At 32.1% G+C, this 17,390-nt stretch overlaps 2 protein-coding genes across 2 annotated transcripts; one reads left to right on the forward strand and one right to left on the reverse strand.

Annotated features, from left to right (window-relative positions):
- LOC149899689 (facilitated trehalose transporter Tret1-like) lies at positions 1-17,168 on the forward strand. Its single transcript, XM_090113566.1, has 8 exons — positions 1-297; positions 10,850-10,985; positions 11,481-11,709; positions 13,665-13,821; positions 14,564-14,775; positions 15,717-15,888; positions 16,298-16,584; positions 16,825-17,168. The coding sequence occupies exons 1-8, from the start codon at positions 229-231 to the stop codon at positions 17,102-17,104; spliced, it is 1,542 nt and encodes a 513-aa protein (XP_089969692.1). The 5' UTR covers positions 1-228; the 3' UTR covers positions 17,105-17,168.
- Positions 4,773-6,518, reverse strand: LOC149899690 (uncharacterized). Its single transcript, XM_090113567.1, has one exon. It carries the CDS (start codon positions 6,516-6,518, stop codon positions 5,052-5,054), a length of 1,467 nt encoding a protein of 488 aa, XP_089969693.1. The 3' UTR covers positions 4,773-5,051.
- Positions 17,169-17,390: the final 222 nt, after the last annotated feature.

A 17,390-nucleotide genomic window follows, 5' to 3' on the forward strand; every position in this document is an offset into this window, starting at 1 on the left:
TTACCGTCAGAACGATGCAGGTGTCTGTGTCACTGCTCTCTATCGGTTAAAAAAAAACAACCTTTAGCGCGGGAACACCAACGCAACGTGACACATTTTGTTTTTAATTTTCAAAGAAAAATTAGTAACGAAGAGTATAACAGTATTATTGTGATTTAGGACGTAATGTTTTTACCAAAGTAAATTTAAGGCATTTATTTAGTGAATATTCGCAACAAATAGTTCAAAATGGTGATAAAGTTACAAATAGAAGATAAGCACCCGACCGTAAGTCGGATCAGGTCAATAGGAGCACAGGTGAGTCAAATTAAATTAATTATTTATTATTGTTTAATCTACAAAAGTTCTTAATATTTAATGTTTCAATCAAACCGTTATACCTAATTTTATAGCCTAATTGCCTTTTAATTATCAGACCTATTTTAACCGGATAAGAAAGTGTTCAGTTAAAATACGAATGCGGTTTTAAAATTGAAATTATGTGTATGCTTCATAAACTAATATGAAAGTGCGGGTATTATAATTGAAGGAATAAACGATATGATAATATTTGCTTCGAACATGCAACGTTCATTTGTTAACGTAGAAGTTTGTCATACGATTAAAAGGGCATCCCACTTGGCAAATATTAATTACTTATGTGTATTTGAGAATACATTTTCTACATATTTATTGCACGGCATATGAATGAGGAGAGTTCAATACGTAATCAGACATGGTCTCCTGACAAAGAAGTCTTTTTATACGCTCAATTTTAAATGAATTACATCCGTTTATTATTGCACCGTGCAGTTAGGTTATAAGCCAATCGCCGTAACTTTTGCTTTGTGAATTGTGAGTCAAATGCAAGATTAAATCTAAATACAAATTTATTAAGCTATTGCATAGCTTCTTTCGCGGGCCTTGAACGCGGGGACCGAATCCAGAAATTCCGTAACGAAAAAACCTCACGCTCCCCACTCCGACGGGCACGGAGGTGTGGCTTGAAGGCATAGCATGCAATAGCTTTACCGCGGCAGTCCCCGAGTGCCACACGTCTTTTTTTATTTTCAGTAAAATTATCTCGTCCTGTGTAAAAGGGAGATAAAATTGAAGTAACTGTTACATTTAAATAATATAACTATTTGTAAGTAGGTAGGAATTAAACATTTTCAAAAAAGAATATTCGTTTATAAGTACTATTTTCTCTGAAAATATTTTAAATGATGAAAAATTATTCTATTAATTATGATTGTGTCAATAAAAATGAAGTCTGAATTGAACATTCAAGCATCTTCTTCCGGTACAGATACTTACACAATTTTGAAACAGATTTTTATATATTTCTCAATATAGATCTTGACTATAAAAACGTGACAAAATGAAAATCGACGCAACATGAGATAATTAATATTAAAATAATTGTTCAATGGTTATATTTACATTTGTACAACGATAAGAATGTTTTATTCAACGGATCTAAGTTTTGTTTGCGCATTTATCAACAAAGTAACATTTTTTAATTAAACACTAATAAATTTTTATTTACTTTGTATTGAGCAAGAAATGAGTATCATAAAAATAATTGTTTGATGGATATTATCTACAAAATATAAATAAAGAGCGTGTGTTCGACACACACGCTCTTTATTTATATTTTACGTGTCAGAAATGAAACTTCTTTGGCAATTCAGATAGATTCTTCTGCTGATGCTTCTTCATATAGATAACAAAATCGTCGCCTTACTCCATGACATGGCCTTGAAATTTACTCTCATCGCGCCTAAAGAAGTTTCACTTCAAAAAATATATTTAAAATCCACCATTACTTAAAATCTAATAAGGATAAAAAATTGATAGAACCATGTAAATTGTAAAGGACATCAGTTTTGGCAAGTTTTGGTTTACTTTTACTTGTAACAGCTATTTTCGTCGGTCAAAATATAAACAATCCTAATAATATCTCAATTATACTTGATAGAAATAGATGTTCGCGATTGATTTAATGAAGACCAATCGAATAAAATAATAATAAAACGGCGCCGAGAGAATGTGCGACTTGCAAATTAGCCGCATTGTATTTATTTCATGTATCTAATATTATAATAGTGTTATAAATCTTCTTTTCTTCGGTTATTGTTTTGTTGCATTAAATGGCTTTGTTACAAACCGTCAGCAACTTGTTATTTATTTCACTTGTCTATTAAATATCGATAATAATATATGTTGTTTGTATGTATTTATGTAGTTATATTATGTATGTACATTATGTATATGTATATATGTGTATGTTTATGTATATTTATAAGCTTATATTATTATCTATTTAATATATGTAATATGTATTTTTATTTATTTTTAATTTATTTATTTTATTTTATTTTTCTGTTCTTAGTGCACTTTGCCCTGTTTTTAATTACTTTTGCACTGCGTCTCCTTGTCCACCAGGTTGTCTGGAAGAGATCGCTGTCTGAGCGATAAGACCGCCTGTTGTGCTCTTTTATTAAGTAATGTATTATGTCCTTATTTGTACTTTTCTCTGTGGTGCACAATAAAGTATTTTTGTTTGTTTGTTTGTTTGTTTGAAAACACGCATGTCAAGAAGCTGTATGTAGATGTGTTGACCATCACCATTCCTTAAATATAGAGGACAGGATAAAAGATTATAATCATTGAAACGGACGAATCTAATAGAAATTTCCCTGGATGTCAGTTTATATTTAAGAATGGAGATGAAATTTTGTAGTTTATGATCTTTTTAGGTTACTAATTGAGGTAAAATTTGGTCTCGTCTTACATGAACGATCTTGCAAACCTTGGCTGCTACAAATCGTGGCTGCTTCTAAAAGAAACGCAGAGTTACTTAAATGGTTTTGTTGTCTTTGTTTGTACGTAAAAAAAATATATCCGCATTGTTTAGTACAAATTGCCTATTATGTATATGCCTACTTCGTATGGAGTATCGTGATGCGTTTGCGTGACCAATTTTACAAGACATTGAAATCGCTTAATATATATTTAGAAACATATAATACATGTACAAATTAACATAACTACAAATAAATTTGTTACTGAAAGTGTTCGCTAGCAGAACTATAATGTTATAAAATGAAATAGGTACTTATTGCCTATAGGCCTGAGGTATTTTTTAAGATCATAAGCGTTTTAGATCAGCAGTAGCACCCTGCACCAGTGCCCTAATTAAATGCTATTCACGTAATAAAAATAAATAGACTCACAAATAACAATTAACAACACAATAGTACAATTAGTACTGAAATCTGAAAATGTGAGAATTTGGAAATATATAGATTTAATCCTAACTCAAATAAGTAAGACCTCAAAAAGTTAAAAAAATAGTTATTGCTGATCGTGGCTACTGCCTATGCTTTTCCATGGCCCTAGTTAAATTAAATGATATTTAGAAATTGCTACTAAAACTAAGTAAGTAACCTTAACTTAGCCTTATATTTTATTTGATAGCCCAAACATTCTCGTGTAAGATTATTTAACTATCTAAATCTTAAAACATTAATATTTGTTAAATTATACAAATAATAAGATTAGGGAGACGGCCTGATTGCCTAAATTTTCTAAGACAAAATCCTTCACCTACATGCATTAATATAATTATATGTATTGATGTTTATTGCTTTGTATCTATTTCCTAGTTAATAGGAAATTGTTGTGAATTAACATTATATAATGTTAATTTTGTATACGATAAACCAAAGTAATGTAAGAACAGATGGACTGCTGTTAATACTATAAACTTCAAAGCCTCTGGTAATATCTTATATCTTGCATTTTATACTTTAACCCTCTCCTTACATTTCTGCTGATCTTCCATTGTCATCATCAATACAAAATGTTTGATATAACATAAAAGATAAACTATAAACCATAGTATACTAGTATGTATAGTTATGTATAAACTTCAAAGCTTCTACTAGAGGCTATAATATCGTGCTTTAATAATTACTTTATCCTCTCCATACATTTCTGCTAACCTTTAATTGTTCGTCAAAGGGGTCTGGAAAAGTTCGAGAACATAATAAAAGTTTTTTAATCGTACACATTTCTTTTCCTAATAAGCTCCTTCATTATTCCTTCCTTTTTCGAATGTTTGATGTGTACTTTAAAAATAATTGGAAGGGCCGTTACGACATTATATATATTTACCTGTAAATTTTAACCCGTTATTCGAAAGTAAACATTGACCAACTTTTTTTGCTTTTAAACAAGTTTAATGTATCAAGTTCCAGAGATACAATTCACAAAAAACATGTGAGTATGAATCGATCCATGATATAACCTCGTTCAATTTATTATATATCAACTGGTTATGACAAAGACGAATTTTGGGATAGACCAATTGTTCCTACAATCATTTGATACCTATGTTTCAAATAACTGCAATACAAGGAGTATTGCAGTTATATATAATTCTACAAAAATAAATGCAGTAAGTGATGATGGATAGATATAAATATATTTCACGCAAAACGACTAAACGGATGTACTAACGGATGCACTACGAAACGAGAAAATTTTTACAGACAAATAAATACCTTTTTAATAGCAATTTATTTGTGGTTTGACAAATACATTTTACTCATACCTACCTATTGAGCTTATAACACTAATAATATAACATTATATTAGTTCTTATACTATGTAGGTATGCTACTTAGTACTTACTACCTGTCGTTGTCGTAGACGTTGTTCTGCCCTTTTGCCCCATTTTCGTGTATTGGTCAAAACATTTGGGTATTTATTTTTATTGTGGTAGGTAGTCAAGTTCGAGCGACCGCGTGATGTCTTTTTAAAAAAAGATTTATTTAATTTAAATAAGACTTTAATTAATGTCTTTACAGTGAGATGCTTAGAGTATAACTGACGAAACTTAGACTAAAACAATATCATGGTATGAAGATCTCGTCTTCTTGGAAACGATTAAGGATGTCGTCGCGACGTTCGAGTGGGCGATTCTCCATAATCATTCCCTTACAAATCATAACACTGCAACAAAGAAAACACATTCCTGCACGTATTACTATTTATGTAAACTGTTAAAATATAGAGTCAGCGGGTTTTGGCTGCATAACTCCTCCCTCCGTAAGTTCGAGATTATCCTCAAGGGGATGGGGATGATTTCGAACATTACTGTTTCGCGTAACCTTCTTAAATGATTTCTTATAAACTATGAATACAAGACATAAAATTATAATTAAAATTGTTAGAACTATGTTTCCTATACTTATACCCTTAAAATCTATAGCACTATTTTCACTATTTTCACTGATTGTCCTTTCACTCATAACTTCACTTTTCTTCAACAGTAAATTTAAAAGGTGGATATCAGTGAGGTCGATTTCCTTTAAGTTTAACGGTTTTCTTTCACCGGTTGATGCTGCTTTCCTTATATGTGGTAAATTAATAATCGGTATATTGGTGGAAACAATGTCCTTGCCTTGAGATTGTTTCTTTCTCAGAGTGTGGTCTTGTATTTTGACATAGCAGTTATCATCTATAGTGATCAGGTAAGTACCACGGAGTTTTTCATGGCTTACCTCATTAGTACAAAATTTTGATATAATTATTTCAGTTCTGGTGTAGACGAGCCATCGATCAAGTTGTAAAAATTCAATCTTTAAATCTCCAATGCTAACTGGTAATGAAAGGCATGTACTTATGTTTGTTGAAAAATTAATAAGATCTATAATGCATTTGTCCTGCAGTAAGGATGTGCTTTCCGTTTCAGGACAAAGGAATCGTGCCTCATCTAGTTCTGCACAGGGCTGCGCGAGCATGCTTATTTTCAACCCTTTCACTAAGATATAGGGATACTTAGGAAGGATGATGGAAGTAATGTTATCAAAATCATTATGAACAGGTAACGGTATCAATTTATAGTAATTATAAGTTTCATTATTAATTAAAGGTATATGCATTATGAATTTAACCTGGTTTTGCTTTACATAAGCTTTAAGCTCGATACTTTGCTCTATTTTAACAATATTCTCTAAGTTTACAGGATACACTAATTTATTCGTAATTTCTATTTCTTTAAGGATATACACAAGTTCATCGGTATCAATAATTGATTGATGCAAAAGTTTAATTTTTGCAAAAGATAATGCGGTTTCAATCTCATTCAATCTAGTATAAATTATTTGAAAATTGTGTGTAAAAATGTTATAAAAATGAATTAACTTATGACTTAATAATAATGTTTCCGTTTTATTTAAATTTATATTAATTTCATCGAGTTTTTCTTTAATTTGAATGAAATTGCTTCCTGTAACATTTATAATATTGCTAAATTTTCCCATCATTTCTGTTATGACAGTCACCTTGTAATCCATAGCGTTTTGCTTGTTATTTAATTTACTAATTAACTGTTCATATCTTATGGCATCGTCATTATCCATATTACCAGTAATTGCTTTAATAAAAGAACCAATTGGATTAAGTAAACCACGTTTTATTCTAATTGATGGCACTAATTGCTTATATTTATTAATGGTAATATTCATTATAAAATCTGTTTGAATTTGTGCCTCTTTAAAATCTAAATCAAAATTCTTAATATTAAAACAACTATTTATGTATTTCTTTAATTCTACATAATTATTTAAATTTAATTCTAAATCCTCGTATATAGGTTCTAAATCTAATATCTTAATAACTATCCATGTGTCGTACGTAATTACGGCATTTCCTTCTTTTAAGGGTAGAAGGCCTGGATTGTCCCTAATCTGCTGCACGTGAAGGGCCTGGCTGAGGATCGCCTGAGCTACCAGCAGTGCACACCTGCGAAGGGCGTTTTATGTCTTTAATTGGAACTGTAGTCTTTCGTTTTTGAGTAACGATAGGTACCACGTTCCTATGAACTGGTCCTGCTACCTGAGCTTTTTGATAGCGGGGTTTATCCTTACTGCGACGTGTATTTACGCCTTTTATAAATACCGTATCGCCTAAATCAATGTCTATTTCTTTTTCACCACCTCGTTTATCGATGGTTTGTTGTTTTTGATCAACTATTTTATTTGTTAAATATTTATAAAGATATCTAGTTTTTCTAACATGATCTTTAACTAACTGTTGAGTATACTGTTTATTAAAATCTACGTGAAATGCGTCATTCGACTCTGTATGACCGAAAACTACCTCGAATGGCGTTAATCCCGTTGTACTATGTATGGTATGATTATATGACATTATTGCATATGTCATTACTGATGCGGCGTCGGTAACCTTCCGCTCATATTTCGCGATTCTATAAATTTCTATGATAGTAGAATGAAAACGTTCTACTATTCCCATCGAATTTGGGTTATGCGGTGTCCCTATATGTATTTTAATTTTGTAAAATGCTAATAATTCTTTTAATAACGTGTTGTTAAATTCGGCGCCTGGGTCTGCGCTTATTTTTGATGGTACACCGTATAATGAAAAGTATTTTATCAGTGCTCTTACCACTTCGGGGGTTGATCTAGTATCAATTTCGAATGCTTGACCTAGTTTACTAAACGCGTCAACTATAGTAAGGTAATATTTTCCTTCTATAGTAAATGTGTCTATGAATAATTCCTGAAAAGGGTATTCTTGAGTCTGTGATAATTGTAATTCCGGTTTTAATGGATTTCTGTCGTATTTCATTCTTTTACAAATTTCACACGAATTTATCACACTCGCTACTGTTTGATCCATGTTATTCCAATAATACGTTCGTTTTAAATGAATTAATGTTTCTTTAATACCTCTATGACTATTTTTACCTTCATGATATTTTAAAACTATTTCGCGTTGTTCCTGTTCGTTACTAACATAGATAACGCGTTTTGTACATTCATAAAATTTAACTGTTCCCTTTTTAAAGAGATTAATTGTAGCTGCGGTAAATTGTTTCCTATGCGTTTCATTTTCGAAAAAGAAAAAGTATTTTATTTTTGGCTTAGTATACTCTTTAAGAAATTGTTTAACAAGATTTACATTATCTAAAGGTAAGTGTACTTGCATTATTTTTTGTCTAATTCTATTTGTGATTTTAACTGATAATTCATTTCTATTCCAGGGAAATACGAGAACCTGATTGGGCTTCGTGTCCACGGCTTCTTGTAAAATAAGTATACCTTCTGTGTCTATATCTTCAGCAGAATGTATAGTACTACTAATATCATTTTTTGATTTTTCAGATGCAGTTATGGTGCTACTTCCTATAGATAAAATACTATCGGTTTTTTCTGAATTTGGAGAAATTTCCATTGGAGTTTGATTTATATTTTCTAAATTCCTATTTGAATCTAATGGTACATTTAAATTACGTCGAGGACTATGATTACTTTTATCGACGTTTACGATCATTGATATATTATCCTTTTCGCCTAATGCGTTAATCCTAATTGGCTTTGAACAATCAGGAGATTGTAAAATCGGCGTTTTAATTAATAATTGTTTATTCTTTTCAAAATCTTCTACATGAATGATTGGAATTTTAGATGTTTTAGTAATTAAAACTTGGTTTTTCATGTCAATTTTCGCTTCTAATTTTGTTAATAAATCCGAGCCTACGAGACCATCGTATCTCTTGTCTACACTATATATATAAAATTTATGTGAATCTGAACTTTTAAATGTTTCAGGTAAATTTGTTTTTATTACTTCGTAATGTACACTTTGTGCGTGTGTACTTACTACCGTAAATGGTTCATAAAATCTTTGCTTAGAATAAAATTGTTTTGCCTTTTCGGGGCTAATAAAAGACCTGTCACTACCGGTGTCTATTAAGAAACGTGAATTTAATTCCGGTATTACGATATGCGGTAATTTAAGAATGCTATTGCAATAGTTTAAATTTATCTGATTGTCTGAAGCATTTTCGGGAAGATTTTCCTCGCTATAATTTAATAGTTCAACCTCATAATATTTGTTCTCGTTATCCATGCACATTTCGGGTGGCGGATTAACATAGAAATTTGCTTCATCTTCATAATTTTCGTCTTTTAACATGTTCTGTCTTATTGGCGGCGCGGTGCGCATAGAAACATCAGAATCTTGTAATGGATTCTGTTGGAATTGATTAGGTATGCCAAATTTAAAATTTCCTGTATTAGGAATACCGTATTTAAAATTATTAAAATTATTTGTTTGTGGACGCAATTGATTGGTGAATTGGCCAAAACTTCGGTTCGGTGGTAATTGATTTAATGTAGGGGGTTTATATCCCTTATTTTGGTTAAAATTTGGTCTGTATCCCTGCGGTTGGTTAGGAATACCGAATTTAAAATTATTATTACCTACTGGCTGATTAAATTTATTATTAGAAATCGGTTTAAAGTTAGGTATAAAGTTAGGTTGTATTGGACGCATTTGATTGTGCGCGTTTCCTTTAACTATTTTATTTTTAGCGTTATATTGGCTAATGAAGTTCACCTCTTCGGTGACGGTGCTTAAAGCATTTTCTAAATTAGTACATCCTTTTAAACGGACTATCCTAATTAAATCTTCCGGTAAATTATACAAAAATACATTTAATGCGGCGTTATCGTAGATTATGTTTTTCGCGGATTTTATACCTGTGTCTGTCAGCCTATTGACTTTGGCTGCCAAACTACTTCTAATACTTTGAATTCTCTGACAAAATTGATTATACGATTCGCCATTTCTTATTTTTAGTGACTCTAGCTCTAACGCTATGCATTCCTCGGATCGTGTATCCCCGAAATGTTGGGAAAGGAGAGTTTTTAATTCCTCCCACGATACAATATCCTGGTGTTCGCTTAGTAGACTGGCCGCTTTACTAACTAGCCTACTTGTAATCGCGTGAAAAAGGTACTCGTTCTGATTGCGATTCCCTTCCACTTTAAAATTTCTTATAACGTATTCACTCTTTGATATAAATAAATTTAATAAACTTTCACTACCATCATATTTTGGTATTATATTAAGGATTTCTTGTGGAATTAATTTGAAAGATTCCATTTTTAATTTTTATAATTTATAATTTTAAAACAAACAATATATTACTCTTAACCTAATAAGTACTACACGATGTAGTTATTATATGCAACCTAATTATGCGAGCCTATTTTTGTGCTTAACAAAACCAGATTAACATATATGTTCCAATGATGTTGATTGGAAATGGAAAAATGAGACAAGACAGGGAAGTGAAAAGGTTTACTCACAAGCTGCTCATCTGCATTCTCCCTGAGTTACACTGTACACTTCACTGCACGACACTTCACACGTTCACTTGACGTATTTTTATTAGATTCGAGATTTTCACTTCTGCGTAAAGACAGTTCCTTTCTACTTATACTTTCGCGTAACTGATTTTCGAGTTTTTCACGAAGATAGTAGAGGATTGCGGAATCCTATCGATTTTCCTTTCACTTAATTATTCGCGGAAACTGATTTTTGAATTTCCGGCGAAAACAGTAATATAAGGATTACTCAATAAAGATTTCCACGTGAAAATCCTACCGGCTGCGCCAGTCAAGTTCGAGCGACCGCTGATGTCTTTTTAAAAAAAGATTTATTTAATTTAAATAAGACTTTAATTAATGTCTTTACAGTGAGATGCTTAGAGTATAACTGACGAAACTTAGACTAAAACAATATCATGGTATGAAGATCTCGTCTTCTTGGAAACGATTAAGGATGTCGTCGCGACGTTCGAGTGGGCGATTCTCCATAATCATTCCCTTACAAATCATAACACTGCAACAAAGAAAACACATTCCTGCACGTATTACTATTTATGTAAACTGTTAAAATATAGAGTCAGCGGGTTTTGGCTGCATAACTAGGTAATTAGGTATGTGGTGAATAAATAATAATACTTGATATTTCAATATTTCAGGCAATAGCAACTATGTCGCCAAATCTCTTGCTATTGAACCTGGGTATGGCCATTAGCTTCGCTACAATAGCGTTGCCAGACCTTTTAAACGCTAAAGAAGGTCTTTCTCTAGACGAAACACAGGCTTCGTGGTTCGGTGAGATTTCTTGTATTATATTAATAATCGAATAATTCGATAAAAAAAAAACATGTTTTCTTCATCATTCTTAATCACACTCTTTGATAGAAAATAATGTCAATTTTTAAGTATGTATAAAGTCGAGTTCTTGAAACAATTTATTCATCAAATGTAGTAAATGTGATTTTTTCAAGGTTTTTGGTTAATTTCCTTCACCCGATGGGAAAATTTTAAGTGTTTCCGTAGAAAAAAAGAGAAAGATATTCAAATTAAAAACATGCTCTTACTCCTCTAACTTGTAAGACAATGAAAACGTTTTCCCGTTCGATAATTTATTTCCCTAACATTAAACAATTTAATTTTTAGAATAGGAAAACATCTATCCCGGACGGGGTTCGAACCCACGTTAAAATTTATATAATTATAAATCATTTGAATAATATAAAACTAAAAATATAAAACTAATCAATTTATAAGACTAACTATAATAATATGTAATTATTGTATTTTCAGGTAGTTTATCGTATCTCACTCAGCCTGCCGGAGCTCTGCTCTCCGGGCCGCTAGTAGATTACTTTGGGCGAAAGAAAGGAACGTTTCTAGTCAATTTGCCATATTTAATTGCTTGGACTCTCATGTATTTTTCATGGAACTTGCCATCTCTCTTTATCGCCAATGGATTACTGGGTTTTGGTACAGGCATTATGGAGGCACCAATAAACTCCTATGTTGGGGAAATAAGGTAAACATGTACACAAAACCTTGGTATTTATTACGAATTAATTACATGTCGTTATCAATATTTAAATTAATTGCTTCTATATTTTCACTGAATAATGAAAGTTGTATCGAGGACTTTACAATAATTGTGGATCCTCATTAATTACGGTGAAAAGATAAACATTTATATGAACCAATTGTATTGTAATGTTACATTTATTTTGAAGCAATTATTTGGATGGAATGATAAAAATATCTTTAGAATTTAAAATTAAAAAGCTAATTCACATAAAAACTAAAACTCTATTGGAATATCGAAATAATAGATAAACTTGTCATCGTATTGCTCACAGGTATTGCTCATGGTCACTAGCCATGATATTGAAAAGTACTTATTTCGAAAACTATGAAGCTATCATAGATACCAATAGATAATTCATAGTTTTAGGTCAATGCTTCAAATGAATTTTTTGATTCAGAATATAGATTAGTTAACAAATGAATGAAACGTATGGAGATAAAAAATACATACAAAATAGATATCAATAAGGAATGCTTGAGATAACTATGGAGTCCCTTGAATGATTATTGGTACTTCAAGTCTTATTTTAATCTTTCTGTTCCGTTCTTATTAGGTCTTTATATTAGCATTTTATAGATGAACTTGTCAATCCTTTATTTATTACAGTTAAAACAGTAGGTTTATTTTATTAAACGAAACTAACTCATACTTTTGTATTTCGTGATGGACTGGCTCTATTGACCGGAATACAAATTAAAAAACTGCAACATGCCATAAAATAAAATTTTAGCTTTCCATACGTGAGAGAATTTTCAAAATTTTTTATAAATTTTATCCAGTACAACGATAAAACCTTTTATAATTCATATTTTTATACCATACACATACTAAAATAGGTAAAGTGTACCTAGAATGTAGATATCAATGCGCTCAAGCTTCTCAGGTCAGTATCAGATTTGAACGGGAGGCCATGATTTCGCGTATCAACTCAGCCCTGCTGGACGTCACGAATTGGGCCAATGATAATCTGGTTGAATTTAACGCTACCAAAACACAGGCATGTCTTTTTACTGCGAAGCGGAATCCACTTCACCTTTCTCCTTCTTTCCATGATGTACCGATAGCATTAACCCCCAACCTCGAATTACTGGGTATGTCGATTTCTGCAAATCTAAACTTCCGTCAATTCATTGAATCCAAAGCCCAAGTAGCTGCCAAAAAGCTTGGCATATTAGCAAAAGTGAGACATTTCTTCACACCGGCACAGCTCCTTCAACTCTACCAAGCTCAAATTCGGTCGTGTGTGGAGTATTGTAGTCATCTTTGGGCGGGTTCCGCCAAAACTCACCTTGGTGCTTTGGAATCAATGGAGAGACGTGCTTGCAGAATCATTGGCGATCCCTCATTAATTCGTCGTGGCCTCCAAAGTCTAGACCATCGCCGGCAAGTAGCATGCCTATCGGTTTTCTACAGAATTCATTTTGGTGAATGTGCGAATGAACTCCACCACCTGGTTCCATCTTCCCCATTTCTTCACCGCACATCTAGACGGGGAATGGGATTCCATCCCTTCACAGTCGACATTCCTCATGTACGTACGCAGCGTTATGCAAATTCTTTTTTCATCCGAACTGCGAAGGAATGGAATTCTCTTCCATCGTCGGTGTTCCCCCTAGACTACAATATCCAGCTCTTCAAGTCCAGAGTGAATAGGCTTCTTCTGGGTAGACGTGCTCCCAAATAGATCGCATCACTGTTTTACATCAGGCAGGATAGCGGTCAAACGTCTACCTATTTACGATAAAAAAAAAAAAAAAAAATATGCACCTTAGTCCCAATACAGGCATTATTCACACGGAACTCCAAACGTCAACAATATTGTGCAAAACAACAATAAAATTAACTATTTATTAATTATTAATAAATAATAATATCTACTAATGGTTCTTACACAGTGAGCCATCCGTACGAGGTGCGTTTTGTTCGATCACACTCCTGTTCACATCCCTGGGAGTATTCGCTATGTACTTCCTTGGGACGGTGGTCACATGGAGATACGCAGCGCTCATTAGTTTAGCAATTCCTATTAGTTCTATGCTCCTGGTACTTTTGGTGAGTATTTTTTAATCTAATATAAAAAATATCTTTGTTTCGAGAGATTTAATAGACCCCTTCATAAAAACTAGTTATTTCAGAATATCTTCGAATTAATAAATATAGTTAGTAGTTTTGTTATTTCAAAATATACCCAGGTAAAATTAAATATAATGATGATATAACAAGCAACAATTTACCGCCATACATACATAAAATTATTGGTTATGTAATGAAGTTAGTTCCTCCCAGCGTAGATAATAATGTCTGCCATGCATTTTAAACATACTCTTATATAATTTGCAACCTTTTAACTTATATTAGCTAGATTTAAGTATGAGAGGACAATGTTTTTTTCACTAGCTGTTCGACCTATTTTCCCGGTATAAAAATAATGGCATCTAGTTACTTTCTAAACGGGATTTTTTTAATCGGTTTAGCTAGGAGCAACTCATTCTAAAACTAATGAAGCATTTCTGGTACAATTTCGATAAATTCCAGATGCTAGAAACGCCCGCCAGGATTCTAGTGTAAAGCAAAGACGAGGAAGCTCTGAGCGCCGATTTATTCATTATAGTATTAACCCAATGTTTCGCACACTATACAGCATTATGTATTTTGATTATATTTTTTATACTACATGCAAGAGAACATCCTGTGTTAAACTCTCCTTGTTTAACTGGAAATAATTCCTTATCTGCTCTATTTCTATTAATAAGTTGTTTCACTGAAGTATTTCTACAATTTCCATACATTCCAGGTGCCAGAAACACCCGTCTGGCTTCTAGTGCAAGGCAAAGACGAGGAAGCATTAAGCGCCCTCTGCTACTTGCGCGGTTGGACCAAACCACAGAACGTTCAGGAGGAATTCGACAAACTATCCGTTTATTCTAAGAACTTGAGAAAGTGCATCATTTGCGTCACGGAACAGGATAAGACTTGCCAGCATGATTCCATGAACCCGATTAAAAGGTAATCCTAGTAATATTATAAATCAATTATGTATTTTAAATTTTATCTAATATTTTCTTCACAAAGGACTTAAAAAAACTTATGTACCCAGTTTAAAGATAAAACGCTGTTTTTTTAAGAAATCTGAGATATTACAAAAATAAAACATAAATTGTTTAAAATTGTTACGAATTCGAATTGTTATATAAGTACCTACACTTAAATTATTTTATTTAAAAGTTTAAAACTAAATATATGTAGGTATAGGATTGTATGTATTAAAGTCGCAATTACACATTTCTTTATATTTAAACATCAATTAACGTGTAATTATTTATTTTGATACCACCTAAAATTAAAAGTTGTAAGAAAGTGGAAATAATGAAAAATGTACAATTAAGTAGTAGTCTTTTATCGACCAAAATATTTTTATTTTAAAAACTGACATGGTAAATTACATATTCACAATTTACAAGAACAGTGTTCTTAACTCTCAGAATATCAGCAATATTTTCAAAACAACATAAGAATAATATTATCGTATCTATGCATACCGTACCTACTTATGTACATACTATGTGCATTTATCTAGATATATCTCACAAGTTAGATTTTCCAATCTAGTTTGAGTCACGACCAATTTCTCGTGATAAACGTGCAAGCATAAATATTTGCATATCTCATAAAACTATAGTTGCATAATATGATTTAACACAAAGAAACCAGAATATAGTATATTTGCACTGTATAGCTCATTCGTAAAAAGAAAAGACAGTGCAACTAAATCTTTTAATTACATAGTAAACTCTTGGATTTGTATGATAATAATATAATGGTAAAAGGATTCGAATAATGAAGTTAGAAACTGCATAATAATTCAGTCGTATATTCTTAAGATTTTTACCACTGCAGTTAAAATATTAACTGATAAACGAAACTATAAACTGAAACTGAATTTTCAGGAATTTTCTAAAGTTCAGATATGTGATGTTTTGCAAAGAAACGTTACGGCCACTGCAACTGATAGTTCTATACTTCATGTTCTACGTGATGAGTGGCCTGACGCCAGTTAAACCAAACATGGTCAATGTTTGTGGCGCTTTTGGCATGCCTAATGATGGAAAACAAATTGTGGTATGTATAACTTATAATATAACATTAAATAGACACGACCCCTTTTCTTTTATTACCTTTATTAATTACCGATTTGTTATGTTATTTGATTACTGATTAGATATTTCAAGTTTAAGTGGGCATTTGGCTCTTCTTTACCCAAGTTGAAAATTACCGTTTTGTCTAATGGAGAGGTCCGACGCTACATGCTTAAAAATTAGTATTTATTTACGATTTTATTTTTTCATTTTTTTGTAATTTCGTCACTTCACTACAGCCACACCTACAGCAACTTATCAATTTATTACCACATATCCAAATAATTACCAAAATACTATCGTTTATTTCATCATCTGTCCAAATATTACAATTTTAACAGTTAAATTCCTATTCACATTATAGAGTTGTAATATACATTATGTTTTTGTAGATGCTCGTGGGAGCAATCACATGCATAAGCAGTTTATGCCTAGTAGCGGCCATAAAATTACTGGGCAAGCGAAAACCAGCCATAGTATCCATGTTAGGAACTGCTGTAGCTTGCATAGGTCTCAGTATATACGCTAGGACCAAATTAGATGACAAAGTATTTTCATATGATGTGACGACATTTCCAAAGGAAACTAGCTATACGCCTTTGATATTGTTCTACATATTGACTTTCTTCACTGGCCCCGGAATCACTTGGGTGCTGCTGGGAGAAGTATTTCCGTTCAGGTAAGTTTTCTGAACTAGGTTAAAAATCCGATTATTAAGTCGAGTCTTCAGTCAAACGAAAATACGAATAATGTTACCCTAAATAATTCCAAATCTACGTTTTTTTCCTAAAATGTCACTTTGGACAAGACAGGAATCTGTCGATGAAATTGCTTCCACAATTAATGTTTTTCATAAATATTTATTAGTTTTTCAATGTAATTAATATGTATTTCAACCTTTTTTTTATTTCTTCAACAGGAGTCGGGCATCAGCCCAAGGAGTTGCCGCAGCTAGTAACTACGTATTCATGTTCCTAGGGTCTAAAACATTTATAAATCTAGAAATGGGCGCAGGATTATGGGGAGCCTTCGCTACATATGCTGCCTTCGGTTTCCTTGGCACTATATATCTTTATTTCTTCTTACCAGAGACTGAAGGGAAATCTTTGCAAGAAATCGAAACGTTTTATAGTGGAAAACTCAGAATATTCCCAGATGACCCCTTTTATAATTTCTTTAAGAGGCCGAGGAGAAGATGAACTTTAATTAATATATAACTTAAATAATTTATTAAAATAGAGCCATATGTGTTGATATACTGAATATGTAGTTTTATTTATCCCTACTGGAATAAAGTCAAGATCTTATAATTTTATTCTAGCTTGCCTCTAGTATTTGAGTAGGTACGATAATTTACACGTACACAGACACACAATACCCAGACACAAACATTGTTTATATTAAACTATACATAAAAACGTATCAAAGCTCGGGGTTTCCCTTATTCCCAAATAGACTTCACATTTAATCGCTTTGATTGTTTAA

The sequence above is a fragment of the Colias eurytheme genome, chromosome 20, assembly GCF_061535395.1.
Source record: "Colias eurytheme isolate Ceu_HAF_F1 chromosome 20, ilColEury1 Martin Lab GWU primary, whole genome shotgun sequence".
Taxonomy (NCBI): domain Eukaryota; kingdom Metazoa; phylum Arthropoda; class Insecta; order Lepidoptera; family Pieridae; genus Colias; species Colias eurytheme.